Source organism: Artibeus jamaicensis, unplaced genomic scaffold (genome assembly GCF_021234435.1).
Source record: "Artibeus jamaicensis isolate MK-2021 breed Jamaican fruit bat unplaced genomic scaffold, CSHL_Jam_final contig_60, whole genome shotgun sequence".
Classification (NCBI taxonomy): Eukaryota; Metazoa; Chordata; class Mammalia; order Chiroptera; family Phyllostomidae; genus Artibeus; species Artibeus jamaicensis.
Genome location: NW_026521900.1, coordinates 7,045,155 through 7,069,187, shown reverse-complemented (window position 1 = coordinate 7,069,187; position 24,033 = coordinate 7,045,155). Strand labels below are relative to the sequence as shown.

At 38.8% G+C, this 24,033-nt stretch overlaps 1 protein-coding gene and 1 pseudogene across 2 annotated transcripts in view; both read left to right on the top strand.

Annotated features, from left to right (window-relative positions):
- The first annotated feature begins 383 nt into the window (after positions 1 to 383).
- EFHC2 (EF-hand domain containing 2) overlaps positions 384 to 24,033 on the top strand; it is a 248,066-nt gene continuing 224,416 nt past the window's right edge. For both annotated transcript variants that reach the window (XM_037168130.2, XM_037168129.2), the window contains exon 1: positions 384 to 505. In XM_037168130.2, the coding sequence (XP_037024025.2) occupies positions 464 to 505 (42 nt within the window). In that variant the 5' untranslated portion in view covers positions 384 to 463. The remainder of the gene's footprint in view (positions 506 to 24,033) is intronic.
- On the top strand, positions 17,034 to 17,138 carry LOC119065937 (uncharacterized; annotated as a pseudogene).

The following is a 24,033-nucleotide window of genomic DNA, read 5'->3' as shown; positions in this document are numbered from 1 at the left end:
CATATGATTTTCTGCACTTCTCTGTGTATTTGAACTAAATTTAGTAACCAAATGGAAAAAATGTAGTGGCAAGATTCTAAGGAGCTGAAGTCCGCAAAAGGCTTTGAGCTCTATAAAGCGATTAAGCTAGAAAGCGGCGGGGCTGGAGAACGGTGTAGTTTTCTTTGTGTTTGCACAAAGCTTTTGCAGATTTAAGCCCCGGGGGACGGTACCGGGGCAAGAGGGAGAAGGGTGAAGTGCTTGTGCTGAGCAACGCGCTTAGCCCCGCCCACTCCAGCCCCTCCCAGAGGCCCCCCCCCCACCCCGCGCCGCTGCAGCCCCACCCTCTTCCGTGACGTCGCCTCCTGTCTCTAGGTAACGTGGTGGCGGTAGAGGGGTGTCAAACAAAGCGGCAGGCCGCGCTGCGGCCGCTGCTTGCTAGCCCCTTTCCTCTGAGACCCTTGTCCCTCAGACACTCAGAGCCATGGCCCTGCCGCTGCTGCCTGGCTACGGCTTCAACCGCAACGTGAGTAGTGAGGGCGCCCTAGGTCAGGAGTCGCAGCTGAGGTCTGGGGTCCTAGGTGTGGCCATCTCCCCCACCCCTACTGTAGATCTCTTCCTGCTGCTTCGCCTTCTGTGAATTGGGTGCAACTTGGACCAAACTTTGAGGGTTGGTGGAATCCCTTACTCTCTGCTTCCGCTTCCTCCATCTCTTCAACTGCTGCTGGATGCTTTTCTTACCTATGTTAGATACATAACTAGAGTCCTTAAGGAGGGAGGACCCTTGAAGGTAGTAAATGGTAGTGATAACAATCATGTGCGAGCGCTTAAGATGTGTGAAAGCGCTGTGCTTTAATCACCTTACATAGTATTTGATGCTCTCAACATCTCTTTGTATTAGGTACTGTTTTTATTCCCATTTTACAGTTGAGGAAACTGAGGCACTGGCCAAGGCTATGCAGTCTCAGTGATGAAGCTGGGTTTCTTCCAGGCAACCTGTTCACACAGCCCTGTGTGAAACAGGTAAATATAGTTTTTGTTACTAAGATGAAGAAACCTGGCACTCCCAAGGCTGGTAGGGCCCAGATGGGTAAGGGTTCCTTTATAAAGAGATGACACCCTAACCTGGATGAGTTTATCTTTATTTAGAATTTGGAAGAGTTCATTTTAAAATAAGAATGATGAAGGTATAAAACAAAACAACACAACACAACAACATAAAAATTCCTGAGCATGAAAAGACTTTTGCCAATAAATAGCATGATTTAAACAACAGCAGAAAATTGACTCAGGCTTTTGTTCACACTGGTTACTAATCTCTACTTGGGTTTTCCAGTTGTGTCTGTAGGAAGAAGGTAGGTAACATATGGATGACAGTGAACTAGATGGAGACATTCAACGTATTTGTGTAAACCTCTGGTAAGTTTAGAAAGCAGGTGCCAGATTGAAGCATTTGATTTTACGGATTATGAACAATGTCTGAATCTAAGTTGTGGGCTCTAAAGTACAAGTTATCTTTGTAGCTTCAGCCCACTGCATTCCAAAACCTACAGGGAGGCTGACCACTCCAACTTGCTTCTTGAACACTGGTTTGTGCATTTCATGGCTGATTGTAAGAGGATGGTCTTACGGCCTAGCATTGCCTTTTGGTAAGATTAAGCCAGCCACACAAATAAGAAAGACCCCTGAAAGGCAGAGCATAAAAAAAAGATTCCAGAAGTAAAGAAGCATGCTGTGTAAAAGTAATTGTAATAAAAATTGAAAGCAGAGCCCACAGCTTTGTGCCCAGCAACACTTCAAATTACCAATGCCTACCTCCTGTGCAAGTACCACAGCTCTCACATGCAGTGATTAAGAGTGGGAAGGGAAAAAAGTGGTGGATAAGACATTTTAAAATCTGCAAGGTTGTACTGAGTGTACTTTTGCTTTTATATGGCAGTTTCTTTTTAAAAAAAGTATTTTATTGTTTATATTATTACAGTTGTCTCACTTTTTCCCCCTTTGCTACCTCCACCCAGCCCATCCTCCACTTCTGTATTCAATCCCCACAGCATTGTCCATGTCAATGGGCCCTTCATATATGTTCTTTGACTAGTCCCTTCACCTTCCTTCAATTCCTTCCTCCCCTCTTACAGCTGTTAGTCTGTCACATGGTTCTATGTCTCTGGTTCTCTTTTGCTTATTTATTTTGTCTATTAAATTCCTCTCATAGGTGGGATCACATGGTATTTGTCTTTTACTGCCTGGCTTATTTAATTTAGCATAATGCTCTCCAGTTCCATCCACACTGTCTTGAAGGGTATGAGTTCCTTCTTTCTTTCTGCTCCATAGTACTTTATTGTGTAAATTTACCAGTTTTTTTTAATCTGCTCATTTACTGATGGGCACTTAGGCTGTTTCCAACACTTGGCTATTGCAAATTGTGCTGCTATGAACACTGGGGTGCATAATCTCTTTTGAATTGGTATTTCAGGATTTTTAGGGTATATTCTCAGCAGTGGACTCACTGGGTCAAAAGGCAGATCCATTTTTAGTTTTTTGAGGAAATTCTATACTGTTTTCCACAGTAGCCGCACCTGTCTGCATTCCCACCAACAGTGTACTAGCATTCCCTTTTTTCTACAACCTTGCCAGCACTTGTTGTTTTGTTAATTTGTTAATGATAGCTATTCTGACAAGTGTCAGGTGATATCTCATTGTGGTTTTAATTTGCATGCCCCCGATGGCTAGCGATATTGAGCATTTTTTCAAAACTTTTTTTTATTGTGAAGTACAACACATATAGAAGAATGCACAATGGATGATCATAGAAGGAATATCAAGAAATAAAAATATTGCCAGCATTCTGAAAGCATCCCCCTTGACTAAAGTCAGATTCAGCAAAGAAAAGCACATATCCCAGATATTGCATGGGACCTACTTATCCTAAAAGATTACTTGTTTATCTGAAATTAAAATCTAACTGAACATCTTGTATTTTATGTGGCAACCTTAGCATTTGCTGACTTTTCCTGCTTTCCAGAGGTAAGCACTATACTGGCTGCTATCACTATAGTTAGGGTTTGTTTGCTTTTGAACTTGATGTCAATGGAAATGTCCAGTGTTTTCTCTTTTATGACTGGCTTTGTTTTTAGCTCAATATTATGTTTGTGAAATTTTTTTCATGCGGCTGACTGTAGATGTAATTTGTGTAGTATTCCATTGCATTAGTATGACACCATTCATACACACATTTAACCTTGACAGAGATTTGATTTGTTTGGGGTTATCAACAATAGGTTTCTGTGACTATTCTTGTTTATGTCTCATGGTGCAATTGCTAGATTATGTGGTACTCAGGTGTTCATCTTTACTAGATGCTGTGAACGTATTTATAGCAATTTAAATTCCCACCAGCATTTTATGTCCCTCTTGTTCCATATTCTTTCTAACACTTGATGTTGTTAGTCTTTCAATTTTTTTTTATTTTGATCAGTGGACGTAATGCAACTCTGTAGTTCTAGTCTGGATTTACATATTTATTAGTAATTTGGATATTCTCTTTTGTGTAGTATCTGTCTTGTGTCTAACTTTATACTGTGTTGCCTGCCTTTTTCTTAGTGATTTCTAGGAGTCCTATATAGATTTTGGATATGACTTGCTTGTCAGTTATATTGTGTTGCAAATATCTTCTAGTCTGTGCTTGGCCTTTTCACTCTCTTGATGGTGCTTTTGTTGTTGTTACTTATAAGAGTACTTATCTATTTATTTTTTAATTTTATTTTTCATTTACATTTTATATTCAATATTATTTGTATTAGTTTCAGGTGTACAGCATAATGGTCAGACAATCATATACTTTACTAAGTGTTTCCCCCAATATTTTCACAACCCACCTGGCATCATACATAATAATTACAATATTATTAAAATTATTCCCTATGCTATACTTAACATTCCCATGATTATTTTGTAACTACCAGTCTGTATTTCTCATCCCTTCACCTTTTTCAGCCTCCCTCTAAACTGTCCTCTCTGGAAACCATGACTATATTCTGTGTATCTATGTGTTGAATCTGTTTCTATTTTTTTTTGTTCATTTATATTGTTGTTTAGATTCCACATGTAAGTGAAATCACATGATATTTATCTTTCTCTGACTTATTTCACTTAAATAACATTCCCTAGCTTCATCTTGATGATGGTTTTTAAAAATACATTGTATTGATTATGCTATTACAATTGTCCCAATTTCCCCAGTTTGCTCCCTTTGCCCCCTTCTACTCAGCACTCCCAACTCTCTCAGGCAATCCCCACATCTATGTCCATGTCCATGGGTCATTCACATATGTTCTTTGACTTTGCTATTTTTTATACTACACTTTAAATCTCCCTGAGTATTCTGTAACTACCAATTTGTGCTTCTTAATCCTGTCACCTTTTAACCTATTCCCCAATCCCCTCTCCTGTCTGGCTGCCATCAAACCATTCTTTATATCTATGATCCTGTTTCTGTTATGATTGTTTGCTTAGTTTGTTTTTTAGATTCAATTGTTGATAGATATGTTTTTATTGCCATTTTGTTGTTCATAGTTTTGATCTTCTTTTCTTAAATAAGTCCCTTTAACATTTCACATAATAATGGTTTGGTGATGATGAACTCCTTCAGCTTTTTCTTGTCTGGGAAGCTCTTTATCTGCCTTTTGATTCTAAATAGTAACTTTGCTGAATAGAGTAATGTTGGTTGTATATTCTTGCTTTTCCTTCTAGCCTGCAAAGTTCCTTTTGAGAAATCAGCTGACAGTCTTATAGGAACTCCCCTGTAGTTCCTAACTTCTTTTTTCTTGGTGCTTTTAAGATTCTCTCTTCATCTTTCACTTTTGGCATTTTAATTATGATATGTCTTAGAGTGGGCCTCTCTGCATCCATCTTGTTTTGGACTCTCTGTGCTTCCTAGACTTGCATATCTATTTCCTTCACCAAATTAGGGAAGTTTTCTTTCACTGTCTTTTCAAATAGATTTCCAATTTCCTGTTCTTTATTTTTCTGGCACCCCTGTGATGCAAATATTGGAACACTTGAAGTTGTCCCAGAGGCTGCTTACGTAATGATCATTTTTTAAAATTCTTTTTTCTTTTTGTTGTTCTGATTGGTTGTTTTGTGCTACCTTGTGTTCCAAATCATTGATTTGATTTTGGCTTCATCCACGCTATTGTTGTTTCTCTGTAAATTGTTCATTTCACTTAGTGCATCCTTTGTTTCTGACTGGATATTATGTTGTTGAGGTCCTCACTAAGTTCCTTGAGCATCTTTATAACCAGTGTTTTGAACTCTGCACCTGATAGATTGCTTATCTCCATTTTGTTTAGTTCTTTTTCTGGAGCTTTGATCTGTTCTTTCATTTGGGCCATGTTTCCTTGTCTCCTCATTTTGGCAGCCTCCCTGTGTTTGTTTCTATGTATTAGGTAGAATTTCTTTGACTCTGTGTGTTGGTAGTGTGGCTGATTTAGTAGGTGTCCTGTAGGGTCTAGTGGTATAGCCTCCCCTATTACCCACACTGGGTAGTTGAGGTGCACCCTTCTCATGTGGGCTGAGTACACTCTCGTCTTGTAGTTGAACTTTGGTTGCTCTTGGGAGGGATTTACCCAGGCCAGTCAGCTACAAGGACTGGCTGTGACTACTGACTACCAATCTCTGCCATATGTGGATGGTCAGTGGTGCAGGGGCAGGGTGGTGGTGTTCTGACATTGTATGTAACTGTTCACTGGGTGTGCAGGCTCTAGAGATTCCCAGGTGGTGCAGGCCAAGGTCAGCCACCACCTGTGTTTGGCCTGGGACCAGTCTGCGTGAGCTATGAAGCAATATGCAGATACAGGCTACTTGTGCTGGGCTTGGAGGTTCTCAGGTGAAGCCAAGCTGTGAACCTAGGCTGGCTGCTGCTAGTGCTGTGCCTGGGGCCACTTAGTAAGAGGTATGGGAGTTGGGGGCTCCCTGAGGCTGGCTCTTGCTTGTTTGAGAGGATTTAGGAAGTTTTGAAGCATGAGCCACTGCTAGCCGTTCATATGGAAAAGTCAATATTAATGAGCTTGGAGCTTGGGTGGGCTCATAAATTGGGTGGCACAGGGCCTCAAGAGATCTTCAGGGTAGGGCAAACAGTGTTAGCCAGGTTGATGGAGTCTCATATATGGCACCCTCCTGCTAGCTCTGTGGTTCTGCAGGGGAAGGAGTTCAGAAAAAAGAAAATGGCCTCTGTCTTCTTTCTGTCTGGGAGAAAGCTGTCCCCCAGCTCCTGCCTTGATGCCACACACTTCAGTTCTCCCCTCCATGCCACTGGTGTCCTTCAAGTTGCTACCCTGGTGCTGGAGCTCAGAGGAAGTAAGTCTGAGTAAGTCTGTGTGTGGGTTCTTTAAGAGGAACTTCTTGGTAGTCAAGCAGTTTCTTCCACTGACTCAATCCCTGCTGGTTTTTTGCAGCCAGAATTTGTGGTTACTTATCTTCCTGGCACTAGAATCCTGGGCTGGGGGGGCCTGGTGTAGAGCTGGGACCCCTCACTCCTGAGATATCACTCCTGAATTTTTATCCACCACATTTGGGTATGGGACCAGCCTGTTAAGAGTCTCTACCCCTCCTGCCAGCCTAGATTGATGTGGTTTCTTTAGTTCCATAGTTGTCAGACTTCCATTCAACTTGATTTCTGCTGGTTCTGAGTGTTTGTTCTATAGTTTAGTTGTAATTTTGATGCAGTTGTGCAAGGAGGCAAGCTGTGTTTACCTAGGCCATCATAATGGAGATCTAGTTCTCATATCATTCTTTATTAATTTAAATTTGGAGAAGTTTCACACTATGGCAGTAGCATCCAAACTTCCATAGCTAGTCGACTGTGGCGCTAAGATTCAAACTTCTGTCTTCAATCCGAGTCCAGAGTCCTGCTTGGTGGTTTTTTTGATGAATAATTTTTTTGTTTAGATTAGTGCCTTTTGTTTCCTGTTTAAGAAATATTACTTATACCAAGGTCATGATGATATTTTCCTGTTTATCTTCTGGAATTCTTGTTGTTTTTATCTTTCATGTTTAGCTCTATAAACGTAACAAGAATAAATTTGTATGCATGTGTATGAAAAGAGATAGTGGTCAGGTTGTATTTTTTCCCAGATGGATATTCATTTAACACAGAGCCATTTGTTAAAGAACAAATTCAACTAACTTTTAAAGATCTCATTACCTTTATTCAGTGATCCAAGAACGGGACAGCATCCAATCTAGAAGATAGGAAGGAGCTCTGAAGAGCTATGCAAGGGAAGAGATTTTGTAGGTGGATGGAACAAGAACCAGGAAGTTGTAACTGAATTGGTTATGGCAAAGTTTCTTTCTTTATAGGGGATGGTATGGGGTTATCAGGCAGATTACTTAACTGATGCTAATCAAGAGATTCGTGCTTGCCAAGTTTAAGATTCTACTTTTGGTAGATCTAAAACTGTAATTAAATTTTAGTTTGGTGACATGGGGCTTAGCAACTCCATTTTAGGTCTGTCCCGTTGTCTTTAACAAGTTTTCTGGGAAAGGCCACTCTTTTTCCACTTTTTTTGCAGTGCTTTGCATGTTATAAATTAAGTATCTAAATATGTATGGGTCTGCTTTTAGTCTCCTGAGTGTATTTTAAAAATTATTTATTTACCTTATGCCTCAGACCAATAAGCATACACGTGTGAGACGGAGAGAGGGGAATGATCTAGGGAATGACAGTATATGTACTTACTAGATATCCTGGGTGGGCTTTCAACAAATCAGTATTTATATATTGAGTATCCTAGTATGTGCTCAAGTAAGGTGGCTGCTTTTCAAAAAATTGTTGCACTTGTCTTGGGACTAAATGTGCTACAAAATTAATATTATTTAAAAAACTTGTATATGGTTAAAAGATCGAATGTTCTCTGGCATAGACTAGTCAGAAAGTCAGTAAAGCCAAATCTGGCATTTTTATCCCTCTTCTCTCTCCCCGGCTTCAATCATAGAGCCTTGCTTGCTGAATTAAATTTTCAAGTTAAAAATTTTGGCCTCCTGGAGATAGTATAATTATTGGCTATTTGGTTCTAAAATTATAACACAGACTAACTTTTAACACTTTTTCTCAGAAATTAAAAAGGAGCTTGTTTCCTCCCTTAATGAGCTGATGATTTCCATCCACAGCTAGCTGAGGTACAACCTATACTTTTACCTCTGAAATACAAAAAGTATTGTGTTTTCTAAAATATAAGCATTTGTATCACTGATGACATTAAATTTGATCTGAATTAATTGAATACCTTTGGGAGAGATCATAGCTAAATTCCAGACACACAGTATCTTTTTTTAATTTTTAATTTTTTAATATATTTTATTGATTATGCTACTACAGTTGTCCCATTACCCCCTTCATTCCCCTCTACCCTGAACACCCTCTCCCCACACATTCCCCACTTTAGTTCATGTCCATGTGTCAAGTTCTTTAGCTTCTATATTTCCTACACTACTGTTGTCCTCCCTCTGTCTATTTTCTCCCCACCATCTATGCTACTTATTCTCTGTGCCTTCTCCCCCCCTTCTCCTCCTCCCACCCACCTGTTGCTAACCCTCCATGAGATCTTCATTTCTATGTTTCTGCTCCTGATCTAGCTATCCTTTTAGTTTGCTTTTGTTTTAGGTGTGGTTTGTTAATAACTGTGAGTTTGCTGTCCTTTCACTGTTCATGTTTCTTTAACTTCTTTTTCTTAGATAAGTCCCTTTAACATTTCATATAATAAGGGCTTGGTGATGATGAACTCCTTGAACGTGACCTTATCTGAGAAGCACTTTATCTGCCCTGCCATTCTAAATGAAAGTTTTTCTGGATAGAGCAATCTTGGATGTAGGTCCTTGCCTTTCATGACTTGTAATACCTCTTTCCAGCCCCTTCTTGCCTGTGAGGTCTCTTTTGAGAAACCAGCTGACAGTCTGATGGGAAGTCCTTTGTAGGTGACTGTCTCCTTATCTCTTGCTGCTCAGACACATAGTATCTTTTTCTAACAATTTATATTCTGAATTTGTACTGAGAATCTCAGGCATATTGTCAAACATGATGGGATATTAATGTTCAAAGGCACATTTCTAGGCAAAGCTGAAAATTCTTTCTCTAGTATTTTGGACAGATGGTTATATAGTTGATTCTGAAAGCCTCTAATGAATAATAAGAACACTTTCTGCTTTTTATCAAGCTACCTTGCCACAATCTTTGGAGAGTTTGTTGTAAATTGTGGATCATCTAATTTATAGTGAAACAACTGTTTCCTTAAGAAGAAAAACATTTGAATTCGCAACAGTAAAATAAAAATTCAGAATATCTGTGTCTCTTACAAAAAGGGGCAGGCAATACCTTGAAATTTATTTTTATATAAACAAATATAAGCCTGTGTATTAATACATAGGGAAAATTGTTCTGTGGGAAATTTGCCAATGATTTAAATGATAAATAACTGAAAGAGAAAAGCACTATCAGTACTACATAGTACACATACTGACTTAATTATGTAATGTTAGATAAGTCAATTTAAACTTTAGCTCAATGACAAATATAATCATAAAACAATCACTTTATTTACAAGGTGGAGGTTTTCCCAATCTAAAATTCTACTTAAAGATTCTCAATTTTGTCCTTAGTTGTCAATTCCATTGCCTTAAAATAACTACATCAGATCCAAACCCCTTAACCTGATAGCTGAAGCCATTGGAGTTTTCCACTCACTTTGTGAGAGCAATTTAATGAATCATGACAAACTTTCAGAGTAGAATAGAGTAAAAAATCAGAGTGTATTATGCTTGGGAAGGGTAAGTATTGTTTCATGAACTTTTGTTTCTGTTACGTGTGTATATGAACTGGATTGCACTAAAATCTATTTGTTATTGTAGTTGTACTTTGAGTTTGAAAACCACCCTCATTATAACCATCTCACCAATTCTTACCTCTCTTTTAAATTCAGATCTTCAACTTCCTTAAAGACCAGATCCAGTTCTCACCCTTTATGATGCCTCAACAGGTCCTATTCACCATTAACCATTTAAAAGTGTATACTTCAGTGGCACTTAGTATATTCACAATGCTTTGCAATTGTCACCTCTAACTATTTCCAAGACATTTTCATCACTCAAATCTTAATCTTTTTACTCCAGAGGAAACTTTGAAATGATATTCAGGTCTCGAGGAACTCCTATGTAAAAATGATTTCTACAACACATGATGCGTTAATATAATCCATAGGTTGTAGATATAATGATCCAATAATGATATCTCTTTTGAGTAAAGAGTAACAGTGCTCAGTGGATTTGTTGATTTTAGCCAACTTATTCCTTACTATGTGTAGTTTCCCTATGCCACAATGGATATCAACTCTAATGCAAATGGGAGTGCAATAGAAGAAACTTTAGGGTATTTTTTCATATGGTAAAATTTCCTACTTGATTTTTCTCCTTTGTCCCTTATCTGAGTAAGCCTAAGAATCCTCTCATAGCTTCTATTATTAGATGGTTCTATTGGGTATGAGATGGGGCATATCATATGAACAAGAGTAATTTTCTCCCCTATTTAAAACAAAAAATGACATTTAGCCAGATTTTCTGTAGAAACAAGTAGTTAAGCTTAGCCTACCTTTCTTTTCTTTTTATACATTTATAAAATTCTTAGGGCAGCATAATACATTTCTGTTCAGTAACTGTTTAATCCAAGATGTGATTTAGTTTTTCAAAAAGTACACTCCATTGATTTAATTTAAATAAAGGTTTTGAATTCATCTTAATTAATGCCACTTACAACATGAAGATATGTTGACAATATTAAATAAGTAAAGCCATTAAAACCATATGACAAAGTAACATGAATAAAAATATAGCCTAAGACACAATTTTATATGAGACTTAAAAATTAAGTTTTTCCTATTGACTGACACAATCAGTCTCAAATATAGAGGTGTGGCAGTGTCAGGTTTAGACAGTGGCTGATGAATGTCATAAATAACTCAAACTCTTTTTATCTCTTAATTCTGCCTTCTTCAGAACAGGCTTTTTTCTTTCTTAGACTTGTGTCCTCATGGTTGCGAGATGGTTACCTCAGTTCCAGATATCACAACTTCTCAACCATGTTCAAGATAAGAGGGAAGGAAAGGGAGGGAAAAGGGATCTCATATCAGAAAATAAAGTGTTTCCCAGTCACTCAGTAAGTTTTCCCCTTCCATCTTATTGTCTAAAATTGAGTCACATGGCTATCCTTTGCTACAAGGGGCATTGGGAACTTGATTTTTTGCTGTCTATTTTTGGAGCTGGGAAAGAGAAAAGGGAGTAGTAAATAATGGCTGTTGGGAGTCAGCAAACTGCCCCACCAGCCACAGACTCAGTACCTGTGAGTCTAGATGCTCTCCTGAGCCCTAGTATTTCTTTCTTTAAAAACTTTTTGGCTGTGTTTTTTAATTATACCAGTGACAGACACATGAGTACATCATCATTTTAAAATATTCAAACAGTACCATTCTTTCTTAACAATCTTCTTTTTCATAATGGAAAACAATCCTAATACTCCAGTTAAGCCAGCATGCTCACTGTCTGTCCTTTGAATATATTTTGTACATTTCCACTCAATTGTTGGTTTACTTACCCCCTTCCCTGATAGCATTCTCTTCCGTCCAGATCCTGGCCTTCCCTGGAAACTTGGCTGTAATCCCCTTTCCTCATTAAAGCTCTCCTTGATCACCTCAGCAGGAGCCATCTCTTTGTCTACATAACCCTGAACACTCATATCGTCCAGACCATTCATTTACTGCCTGAAGTGGTATACCTAGAACTACTCTCAAGTATATCCCTTAAGTCAGTGAAGGTGATAAATTATACTAATGTTTGTTGTGTTCAAATTTGAGAAGAGATTTATTTTTCTCAATGTATAAAGAAAATTACCTTTTAGATCACTTAACCTTATTCTATAAAGTAAAGCCACTGATGTACAACTTTTAGAGATTAAATGCATTAGTTTGTGATACTTTCTACTGAAAATAATGGCATATCTGATCACTAGAGGCTTAAACAAGCAAGGATTTATTTTCTTCACCAAGCAGGAAGTCTGGAAGTAGGTGGCTGCTGACATACATTTAAAGTCTCAACTTTGCCTGAGCCAATAGCTCTGCAATCCTCCTCACCTTCATGCCCATCATCCCAAAGTTGCTATTGTAGCTCCAGGCATTATATATACATCTCAAGGCAAGAGTGGTGAGCTAGGAGCAGTGTCACCTACATTTGTCCCTTGATTCAATAGGAGGACAAAAGTATTTCCCAGAATCCAAGAAAAGACTTCTGAAAAAGAGGCCGAGGAAACAAATGGAGTGTTTAGCCTTTTATGACTTATAAATGGCAACTGGCAAGGGAGAAGGAATGGGGGAATGGATGCACCAATCAGCTACAATGAGCCAGTAATTTTAGCTAACTCTTGGGGAAGTTTTCAGCATTCTCTCTCTCTTTTAAATCCTCATTCAAGAATATGTTTACTGATTTTTAGACAGAGAGTAAGGGAGAAAGGGAGAGGGAGAGCAAGAGCAAAAGAGAGTGAGAAAGACTGGAGAGAGAGAGAGAGAAAGAGAGAGAGAAAGAAACACATTGATGTGAGAAGCAAACATTGGTTGCCTTCTCTACCTTCTCTGACCTGGAATCAAACCCACAATCTAGGTATGTGCCCTGCCTGGGAATCAAACCCATAACCTTTGGGTATATGGCATGACACTCCAATCAACTGACCCACACAGGCAGGGTCCATTTTTTAAAAAATTATATTTTATTAACTGTGCCATTACAGTTATCCTGAATTTTCCTCCTTTGCCCCTCTCCAGCTAGCATCCTCCACTCCATCAGGCAATCCCCACACCTTTGTTCATGTCCATGGTCATGTTTGTAAGTTCCTTGGCTATTCCATTTCCTATATTGTACTTTACATCCTCATGACCATTCTGTAACTACATATTTGTACTTCTTAATCCCCTCACCTCTTCACCCATTCCCACATACCCTCATCACATCTGGCAACCATCAAAATGGTGTCTGTATCCATGATTCTATGTTCTTCCTGTTTGCTTAGTTTGCTTTGTAGATTCAACTGTTAATAGATTCATTTTTTGCCATTTTATTGTTCATAGTTTTGACGTTCTTCTTTTTCTTAAGTAAGTCCCTTGAACATTTTATATAATAATGGTTTGGTAATGATGAACTCCTTTAGTTTTTTCTTGTCTGAGAAGCTCTTTATCTGCTGTTTGATTCTAAATGACAGCTTTGATGGGTAGCTTAACCTTAGCTGTAGCTCCCTGCCTTTTAAGACTTTGAATATTTCTTGCCAATCCCTTCCAGCCTGCAAAGTTCCTTTTGAAAAATTAGCTGACAGTCTTATAGAAACTCCTCTGTAGTTCCTAACTTCTTTTCTCTTGGTGCTTTTAAGATTTTCTCTTTATCTTTAACATTTGGCATTTTAATTATGATGTGTCTTGGAGTGGGCCTCTCTGCATCCATCTTGTTTGGGACTCTCTCTGCTTCCTGAACTTGCATGTCTATTTCCTTCATCAAGTTAGGGAAGCTTTCATTCATTATTTTTTGAAATAGGTTTCCAATTTCTTGTTCTTTCTCTTTTTCTGGCACCACTAAGATGCAAATGTTGGAATGCTCGAAATTGTCCCAGAGGCTGCTTACACTCTCCTTATTTTTTTGGATTCTTTTTTCTTGTTGTTCTGATTAGTTGTTTTGTGCTACCTTATGTTCCAAGTCATTGATTTGATTGTTGGCTTCATCCACTGTACTATTTTTTCCCTCTAAGTTGTTCTTTACTTCACTTGGTGTATCCTTTGTTTCCGACTAGGTCTTTTTTCTTTAATTTTGTTTTAATTGTTGTTCAAGTACAGTTTTCTGTCTTTTACTCCCATCCCAGCTCACCCACCCAGCCTTCTCCAGTTCCCTCCCATTTCCACTCCCCCTAGTTTTCGTCCATGTGTCCTTTATACTTGTTCCTGTAAACCCTTCCTCTTTTCCCCTGAAATTCCCTTCCTTCTCCCCTCTGGTCACCGTCAGCCTGTTCTCTATCTTTATTATGCTGTTGAGGTCCTCACTAAGTTCCTTGAGCATCCTTATAACCAGTGTTTTGAACTCTGCACCTGATAGATTGCTTATCTCCATTTTGTTTAGTTCTTTTTCTGGAGCTTTGATCTGTTCTTTCATTTGGGCCATGTTTCCTTGTCTCTTCATTTTGGCAGCCTCCCTGTGTTTGTTTCTATGTATTAGGTAGAGCTGCTTTGACTCTGTGTGTTGGTAGTGTGGCCTGATTTAGTAGGTGTCCTGTAGGGTCTAGTGGTATAGCCTCCCCTATCACCCACACTGGGTCCTTGAGGTGCACCCTTCTCATGTGGGCTGAGTACACCCTCCTCTTGTAGTTGAGCCTTGGTTGCTCTTGGCAGATCAATGGGAAGGATCTACCCAGGCTAGTCAGCTACAAGGATTGGCTGTGACCACAGGCCATCGGTCTCTGCCCTCTGTGGAGGATCAGTTGTGCAGGGGCAGGGGAGATACCTATCTAGGGCCTTTAGGCTTGTTTTTATTGATTGGCGCTTTGAGTTGAGTTGTTAGGAGAAAAAATCTGAGTCTTCTGAGGAAGGGGCTACATATATGTCTAAATCTTATTGATTTAAATTTTGTTTTCCACTCTACTAATTTAAATACATTATTAAATATATAAAATTAATCTTAATATTATATTGAGTTGATCACTTAGCATAATGAGCACACCATTTTTCAAGTTATGTTTGGAAAGTGAGGAAAGTTACCTTAAAAATGTTCAACATTTTTGACATGGCTTTTTATTTTTATGCTTGGGCTTTCTTTTGGAGTGATTTAGCTTTAATAAGTAATGTTAGGTTTCATGCTCTTGTGGTCCTGACCCCTAAGATTTCAGTATACATGAAGCAATTTTGTTATTTTCTCTGGGAGGTTCACAGTATTTGCTGAATAACTTCTTTTTCTATATAAAAGTGCAGAAAAGGAAAGAAAAATAAATTTATAAAATAAATATGATATGAAGGGAGGAAAAAGCACTATTCATGAAACAGAAGCAAACCAGTACCAAGCCTGATCAGGCAGAAGTATCTAAGAATGGTAGTTTTAGGTAATTTTGTATAATATTTTTTATTACCCTCAAAAAGTAGTTAGAAATATATTGTTAATATACATTGAAATATTAATTATTAATTGGCTTTCTGCAGTCTCCAAATTTCCAGTATCTGTTGGTGGTTATCAAAAAGTTTCTACAGCACTTTCTAATGTCTGTCCTGCTTTTAAGGGGTTTCGTCTAGGTATAATGATCTGATCTAATCCCTCCCTTCCAGATCACGGTGGTGATCATTTTTATTATTATGTTTGTCAAAAGCAAAACTGTCAATTCAACCCTGATTATTTAAACAAGGGAAGGTCTGTTATTTTTCTCTAAGAAGGCACAATCAATATGAGGCCTAGTAGTGCTTAAGGGCTTGGGCATTGAATTTATACCCTGTATTTATCACTTACACTAGTTGAGGGAGCTTGGAAAAATTACTTAAAACTGTGCCTGAGTCTTCTCATCTATAAAATGAATAAAACATACTCAGATATTTGCTCTGAGAATTAAAAGAATTTAATGCTTCTAAAGTATTTAGAACAGTGCTACACATTAGGTGTTATGGTTACAGGAATGATATTCACACACCTCTAGTTCATGGTGGCCCTAAAGAGCTATCATGTTCTTAGGAGGCACCTCACTCTGCTTTTGTCATATGATTGTTAAGCATCTGGGCTTTGGAGTGCAGCCTAGAAAGAAGCAAAGAGACTAATGTGCTGGAGCCCTCAAACAGAGGTAATAAATGGATAAACAACTTGTGCTGATGACTATAGCCTTCTTCTCAGTTCAGGTTAAGTTTATGGTTTCTGTAGTGGCCCTGACAACTTATTGATTGTTCATTAATCAATCCAAGCATGTGATAAAATTGCTGTTCCAATACTTAGCAACAGACAAGGGGTAGTGATATCAGCTATTAATTTAATGTGAAACATCAAGGGAAGTCTGGATTTGGCTACTGTTTTTCCAATGGTGGTGTCATAAGCGAGATGGACCCAAGGAGTTCAGATGACAAGAGGCACTGGATCTGGAGATAGTATGTTCCTGATATTACTATTTGCTAAGACATTTACCTATTATCTTTGCACTGAGACTGAGCACCACTTCACAGTCACTAGGGCAAAAAGCAGGTTGACAGGTTGTCCTAAGAGATTATAATGGCTTCTGTGTGTGTTGGGAGGGGCAAACATTTGAAACAGGTGCCTTAAGGGCTTTTACATTATACTAAACAAATCCTCAAGCAATATGTTTTAAAGGCATAGAATTTTTTTATTAATTTTATTTAGTTATTTTTCAAGTACAGTTTTTTGTCTATTTTTCCCAACCCAGCCTCCCCCGCCCCTTGCTCCTCACCTCCCTCCCATTTCCACCCCCCTTAGTTCTCCTCCCTGTGTCCTTCCTATTTGTTCCTCCAAATCCCTCCCCCTTTTTCCCCTTAATTTCCCTTCCTTCTCCCCTCTGGTCACTATCCCCTTGTTCTCTATTTCAGTGTCTTTGTTTTTTTTTTTTTTCTGCTCGCTTGTTTATTTTGTTGTTTAGTTTCCTGTTAAAGGTGAGATCATATGGTATTTGTCTTTCAGCACCTGGCCTATTTCACTCAGCATAATGCTTTCCAGTTCCATCCATGTTGTTGCAAAGAATTTTGAATTGAAATTTTAAGTTAATACTCCTATAGTGCAGAAATGGAATTTTTTCTTGCTATGTTGATTAGAATGACAATGGAAGTTGACATTACTGAACTTTAAAGAAGTGTGGGTGTGTTTTGTTGTTTTTAGTTTGAATATGCGAATTCATAACTAACAAGGCAAGAGTTTTGGAAAGGTTTTAGTAATAGTTTCTTTTATGATAAAGACATTCTTTTAAAGAATTATGTCTGGCTAATTTTTTAAAAAAATATATTTTATTGATCGCTTCTCGTCCTTTTGGCTAAGATCAAGTGTAGTATCTGCTTTTATCAGTTTAAAAATATATTTTATTGATTATGCCATTACAGTTGTCCTATTCCCCCCTTCATTCCCCTCCACCCTGCATACCCCTTCCCCACTATTCCCCCCTTTTGTTTATGTCCATATGTCATAAGTTCTTTAGATTCTATATTTTCCATACTACTCTTGCCCTCCTCCTATCTATTTTCTACCTACCATATATGCTACTTATTCTCTGTACCTTCTCCCCCCTTCTCCTCCTCCCACTCCCCTGTTGCTAACCCTCCATGTGATCTCCATTTCTATGGGTCTGCTCCTGATCTAGCTGTCCTCTTAGTTTGCTTTTGTTTTAGGTGTGGTTTGTTAATAACTGTGAATTTGCTGTCCTTTCACTGTTCATCTTTTTTATCTTCTTTTTCTTAAATAAGTCCCTTAAACATTTCATATAATAAGGGCTTGGTGATGATGAACTCCTTGAATTTGATCTTATCTAAGAAGCACTTTATCTGCCCTTCCATTCTAAATGAAAACTTTGCTGGATAGAGCAATCTTGGTTGTAGGTCTTTGGTTTTCATGACTTGGAATACTTCTTTCTAGCCCCTTCTTGCCTGTAAGGTCACTTTTGAGAAATCAGCTGACAGTCTGATGGAAACTTCTTTGTAGGTGACTGTCTCCATATCTCTTGCTGCTTCTAGGATTCTCTCCTTCATTTTAATCTTTGCTAATATAATTATGATGTGCCTTGGTATGTTCATTCTTGGGTCCAGCTTCTTTGGGGACTCTCCGAGCTTCCTGGATTTCCTGGAAGTCTATTTCCTTTGCCAGATTGGGGAAGTTCTCCTTTATTATTTGTTCAAATAAGTTTTCCACTTCTGTCTGTTCCTTTTCCCCTTCTGGTACCCCTATAATTTGGATGTTGGGACGTTTAAAGATGTTCTGGAGGTTCCTAAGCCTCTCCTCATTTTTTTGAATTCTTGTTTCTTCATTCTTTTCTGTTTGCTCATTTTTTATTTCCTTCTGGTCCACTCCATTGATTTGAGTCCCAGTTTCCTTCCCATTACTATTGGTTTCCTGTGCATTTCCCTTCATTTCAATTAGTTTAGCCTCATTTGTTCCTCTAATTTGTGACTAAAATCAACCAGTTCTGTGAGCAACCTGATCACCATTGTTTTGAACTGTGCATCTGAAAGGTTGGCTATCTCTTGGTCGCTTAGATTTATTAGCTCTGGGGCTTTGAGCTGTTCTTGAGCCATAATGTTTTGGTCTGTTCGCACCTGTTATGTATGGGGGGCGGAGCCTTAGGTGTTCACCAGGGTGGGGCAACCCAGGTGGCTGGGTTGTGACGCTGTATGTGGGGGTGGGGTCAGAGAGGGGCAATGGCATTTGTTCCGCTCTCTCTCAGATTTCTGTCCCTTCTGCCACTTCCCACAAGCAAATTGGGCCCTTCTGGTGCTGGTTCCTGGGTATGTTGGCTTGTGCACCCTCCAGGACCCTATGTGTCTCTCCAACGAACTCCCTTTGAGCCTGGGATCCTCTCCTGGCACCTTGACCCAGAAAGTCTTTCCAACTGGTGCTTTCAGGCTCTAATTCCTATTGCTGGGGCCCTAGCCTGAGCGGTCTGTCTTACTGTTTTCTCCTTTGCTTGGTTTATCTGCACGTGAATATGTGACAGCAGTCAGCCACCCGCCCTGCGCCCTCACTGGGTCTGCCCAGTGCCATCCCAGACCTGGGATCCACCAAACGCAGCTTGCACTCCTGGGTTGGTCCTGAGCCTTGCTCCACTGCTGACTCCACCCCTCTTACCCATCTGGCTGAATGGTTCATTGCTGTTGGACTTCTATAGAGTTAAATTTTCTGTGTTTTGGCTGTGTTTTTGTTACTCAGACTTTGTTGTCTTTAAACTTGGTTGTGTGAGGAGGCACAATGTTTCCACCTATGCCTCCGTCTTGGCCAGAAGTCCTCTGGCTAATTTTTTATTTAGCAAAAAAATTGGAATATTTCACAAGTATCTAGGTAATACTCTTTGGACAGATAAATTGCTCATCTATTTAGCAGGAACTCTTGAACTACCTTCTGAATTTTATATATTTTGATTTCTTTCTAATTTCACAGCACTGGTGAATCTTATATTTAAAATAAAAAAAGCCCTATTATATGTTATTCTTCCTCATTGTCACTTGTTGAACAAAAATATGCTGCCAAGAGTTCTTAGAAGTTGTATATGTGTATGGGTGGGCTGGGAACTCCTCATTAGCCCTTTGCTCCTTCCAGTCCCTTTTCTTCCCCTAGCTGCTGTGGTGGTGACCAGAAAGGAAGGACTAGCCCTGCTGAGGGTGCTTCAGGCTCAATCCACTGTTTTAGTCTTCTTTAAAAACTTCAGAAATCAGAAACTCAGCCTGTGCTACTAGAACCATGTTCTAGTTTCAGGAACCAAGTGATGGAAGTACTTCATCCTCTTTACTGTTTTTCCTCTTCCTCCCTCACACACTTTCTAAGTAGAAATGAGGTTGACATGAAACTTTCAAATCAACTCCCATTACTCATTCTTTCTTAACATCCTCAATCACAGATGTTGGTTTCATTGCCTGATGTCCACTATAGCAGTGCTACTCCAAATGTGATATGAGTTTGTGACATGGGGAGTCTTTAGAACCTTATAAAGCAATTTAATATTGTCATGATATCCAAGAGTATGATCAGTAGGCTTGTAAGTTTTTATGTCTGTTTTCACTTCAATTTCTTGTAATTAATTTTATTGCATAATACAAAAGTATTAGTCTGAAATGATTTGGGAAAATGATCAAACTTGCCCTTCCTCAAAGATACTTTGAGAGTCCCTGTTTTAAAGGATGTTGTCCCTTCCTTTCCATCCCCATTGTCTTTATCCTGGTGCAGGCCCTTTTCACCTTGTACCTGCTTAACTGCACTAGTAGCTTGCCTAGTCTGCCTACCTTTCACCTCTCATTCTAATCTGTTATTTTTATTTATTTTATTATTTTTTATTTATTGAATTTATAGGGGTGACATTGATTTGCAAAACAATACAGGTTTCAAGTGTGCAACTCAACAAAACATCACCTGCACACTGCATCAAGCACCCATCACCCACAGCAAAGTCTGTTTCTGTCCCCGTTTATCCCCCATTTGCCCCCTCCCCCAACCCTACACCATACTGCTGTCTTTGTCTATGTGAGATATTTAATTGTGTGAGAAATGGAGATATTCCTCCATTTCTGGCACAATATCATCATTAATCTGTGCAAGGTCTATCTCTTGTTTTATGTATTTTTATTTCTCATCATTCCTGATCCCTCATATCACTCCCTCTCCATTTTATGTAGGTTACCATACAACTGTTTTTTTTTTACAACTGTCTTTGATATACATTCTTTAATCTGTATTGTCCTTGTAAAATATGTAGTTTGTCTGTTTTTTAATAATATATAAATAATATTGATAAGTAATATTGTATGTGATAGATATCATTTTTTTCACCCAACAGTATGTTTTAAGGATCTGTCTGTGTTGCTATATGCACATCTGATGCGGTAGAATGAATTGTGTCCCCCTGAAATTTATGTTGGAGCCCTAACTCCCAGTGTGATAATATTTGGACAAGGGGCCTTGGGAGGTAATTAGGTTTTAGATGAGGTCATGAGGGTGGGGCCCTCATGATGAAATTAGTACTCTCATTAAAAAGAGACACCAAACAGTGCTCATGCTAGCTCGCTCTCTCTCTCTCTCTGTTATATGGGGACATATTGAGAAGTTGACAGTTTGAAAACCATAAAGAGAGCCCTCATTGGCCAACCAAATTGACTGGCACCTTGATCTTGGACATTCAAATCTCCAGAACTGTGAAAGATAAATTCTTGTTGTGTAAGCCATCCAGTCTATGGAATTTTGTTATGGCAGCCTGTGTTAACACAACTAGTTTGTTGCTTCTTAGCAGTAAGGTGAAGTTAACACTCACCATAGTGTACTTATCCATTAACCTATATTTTCTTATGTATTCCATCAACACAGATGTCTAGGTTGCCTCCGACTTATACAAAATACTGTGACACATACTCATACATATTCATTTATTCTCTACCATGAAAATATCTCTGAGGTATATATTCAGGGGTGAGATTTTTGAATCATAGGGAATACCATCCTTAATTTTGCCAAGTAATACCACATTGCTACCCAGAATGATAGTTAACTGACCCATCAACAAAGCACAAGGGTGCCTGTTTCCACATATTCTCTCCAACAGTTTATGTTTTCTAGCTCTCTAATTCTTACCAGTCTGATGATTATAAAACAGTTTCCAGCCCTGGCTTCTGTAGCTCAGTGGATTGAGCATGGGCTGTGAACCAAAGGGTTGCCAGTTTGATTCCCAGTCAGAGCACATGCTTGGGTTGCAGGCCTGGTCCCCAGTAGGGGCACATAAGAGGCAACCACACCTTGATGTTTCTTTCCCTCTCTTTCTCTTTCCCTTCTGCCCTCTTTCTCTTTCCCTCCCCCCCCTAAAATAAATAAATACAATCTTTTAAAAAATAAATAAATAAAATAGTTTTCAGTCCATTTAGAACACCGCCACCCCAGATACTCTTTCACTATATTTTATCCTCACTCAAGAAGAGTTTTAGATGTATGTGGTATTTAAATGTGAGGCTTTCCATAATCTAAATCTCCTTACATATTTTGCTCTATCTCATCCTCCTTCCAAACTTGAGCTTGTCTTTTTTATTAGCCTTGCCCCTCATACTAGGTACTGTCAGCTCAGGTGCTGTGCATCACTTATAATCCTTTCCAGAACATCCTTGCCTCTCCTCTCCTGTCTAATTCATCCCATTCCTCCAGGCCCAAGACAGTATCCAATTACCCATAGCACCTCAACACAACTACCCCAGCTGGCAGTAGACAGCTCTGGATGAATAAACTTACCAGAGTTTAGGGTCATGTGAACTTAGTTCAGATGCAAGGGTCTACTCATTACTGTGTAATTGTGGGGGTGGTAGTCTACCTCTCTTTGCCTTGGTTTCCTTATTGGTAACATGTCAATAATAGCACCTATCACTAGTTTTGTGATGGTGAAATTAGATAATGTATATAAATTCCTAGGTAAAGAGTCTAGCTCACTGTAAGTGATCAAACATGGTAGTTATACTGGCTTTTAGTTTGCTAGTTGTTTTATATATCTAAATCTTGCATCATCAACAAGGGTATAGGTTTTTCTTTAAGGCAAGGACTGAAATAAGCATGTCATTTAAGGCAAGGACACAATAAGCATGGAGACTTCTTTATAGTCACCATGCTTATTTTAACTAGTATATCTGGCACAAAGCTAGAAACATAGTAAATGCTTAAGAAACATTTACTGGTTTGACCTGAGGTAAGTTTGTGATTTCTGCACATTACTTGCTTCCAAGGAGGGAGTGAACATTGATTTTGTAATTGTTGTTCAAGTACAGTTGTCTCCCTTTTCCCCCACCACTTTCCCCTGCCCCAGCCAACCCCACCTCCCACCCTAAATCTTAGCCCCTTTTGGCTTTGTCCATGGGTCCTTTATAAATGTTCCTTGACTACCCTTCCTCTTCTTTTTCCCTCTATTTCCCCGCCTTTGGTTACTATCAGTTTGTTCTTTATTTCAGTGTCTCTGGTTATATTTTCCTGGCTTGTTTGTTTTGTTGATTAAAACATTCTTATAAAATTCTATGTTATTCCAACATTCATTGTAACCAACTCACTTTTTGCTTTGCTGTGGTGATTGGGACTGACTTGTGGTAACCCGTGTGTGTGTGTCTGCCTCTGTGTGTGGTTGTGAGTGTGAGGGAGTGTGGGGGGCTGGTTGAGGTGGTAGTTATGGATTCTCTAAGGGACAGTGTCAGGCTGCAGCTCACCATCCTAACCACTGCCTCTAGCTTTCCTCCCACAGCCTTCTAGCTGGGCTGTTTATCTGCTCAGGGCAGCTGCTGTGGCTTGGCTCCCCTGGGCAGGGCTGCACAGACCCTTCCCCATTATTTTAGGCTACCTTCACTATAAGAGGAAACAAGGTCTTTTCTTTCCTTTTTAATATTGAGTAATTTATTTTTATTCTTATTGGGGTATAATTGACATATAACATTATGTTAGTTGCAGGTATACAATGTAATGATTCAATATTTGTATGCATTGCAAAATGATCACCACAATAAGTCTACTTAAACATCTGTCACTGTACATAGTTACAAGAATTTTTTCTTGTGATGAGAACTTTTAAGATTTACACCATTAGCCCTGGCTGGTGTGGCTCAGTGGACTGAGTGCTGGCCTGAGAACTGAAAGGTCAGTGGTTCGATTCCTGGTGAGGGCCCATGCCTGGGTTGTGGGCCAGGTCCCTGGTTGGGGGTATGAGAGAGGCAACAGATCCATCTATGTCTTGCACACTGCTGTTTCTCTCCCTCTCTTTTGCCCTCCCTTCCCATCTCTAAAAGGAAATAAATAAAATCTTTAAAAAGATTTACTTCCTTAATATTTCAAATATGCAGTACAGTATTATTAACTATAGTCACCATGCTGTACATTACATTACACAATTTATTTATTTTATAGTGGGAAATTTGTACCTTTGACCCCTTTTTACTCATTTTGTCCATCACCCCAACCCTCCACCTCTTGTAACCAAGAATCTGTTCTGTATATCTGTGAGGTTTTTTTTTTTTATCAGATTCTACATATAAATGAGATCATATGATATTGTTATTTTACCTAACATAATGCCCACAAGGTCCACCTATGATTTTGCAAATTGCAAGATTTCATTCTTTTTATGACTGAATGATACTTTATTATATATACCACATTTCTTTATCTATTCAACAATTGGTGGACACGTAGGTTGTTTCCATATCTTGGCTATTGTAAATAATGCTGCGATTTTAACATGAAGGGGCAGAAGCATGTATTTTTCAAATTAGTATTGTCATTTTCAGATAAATACCCAGAAGTGGA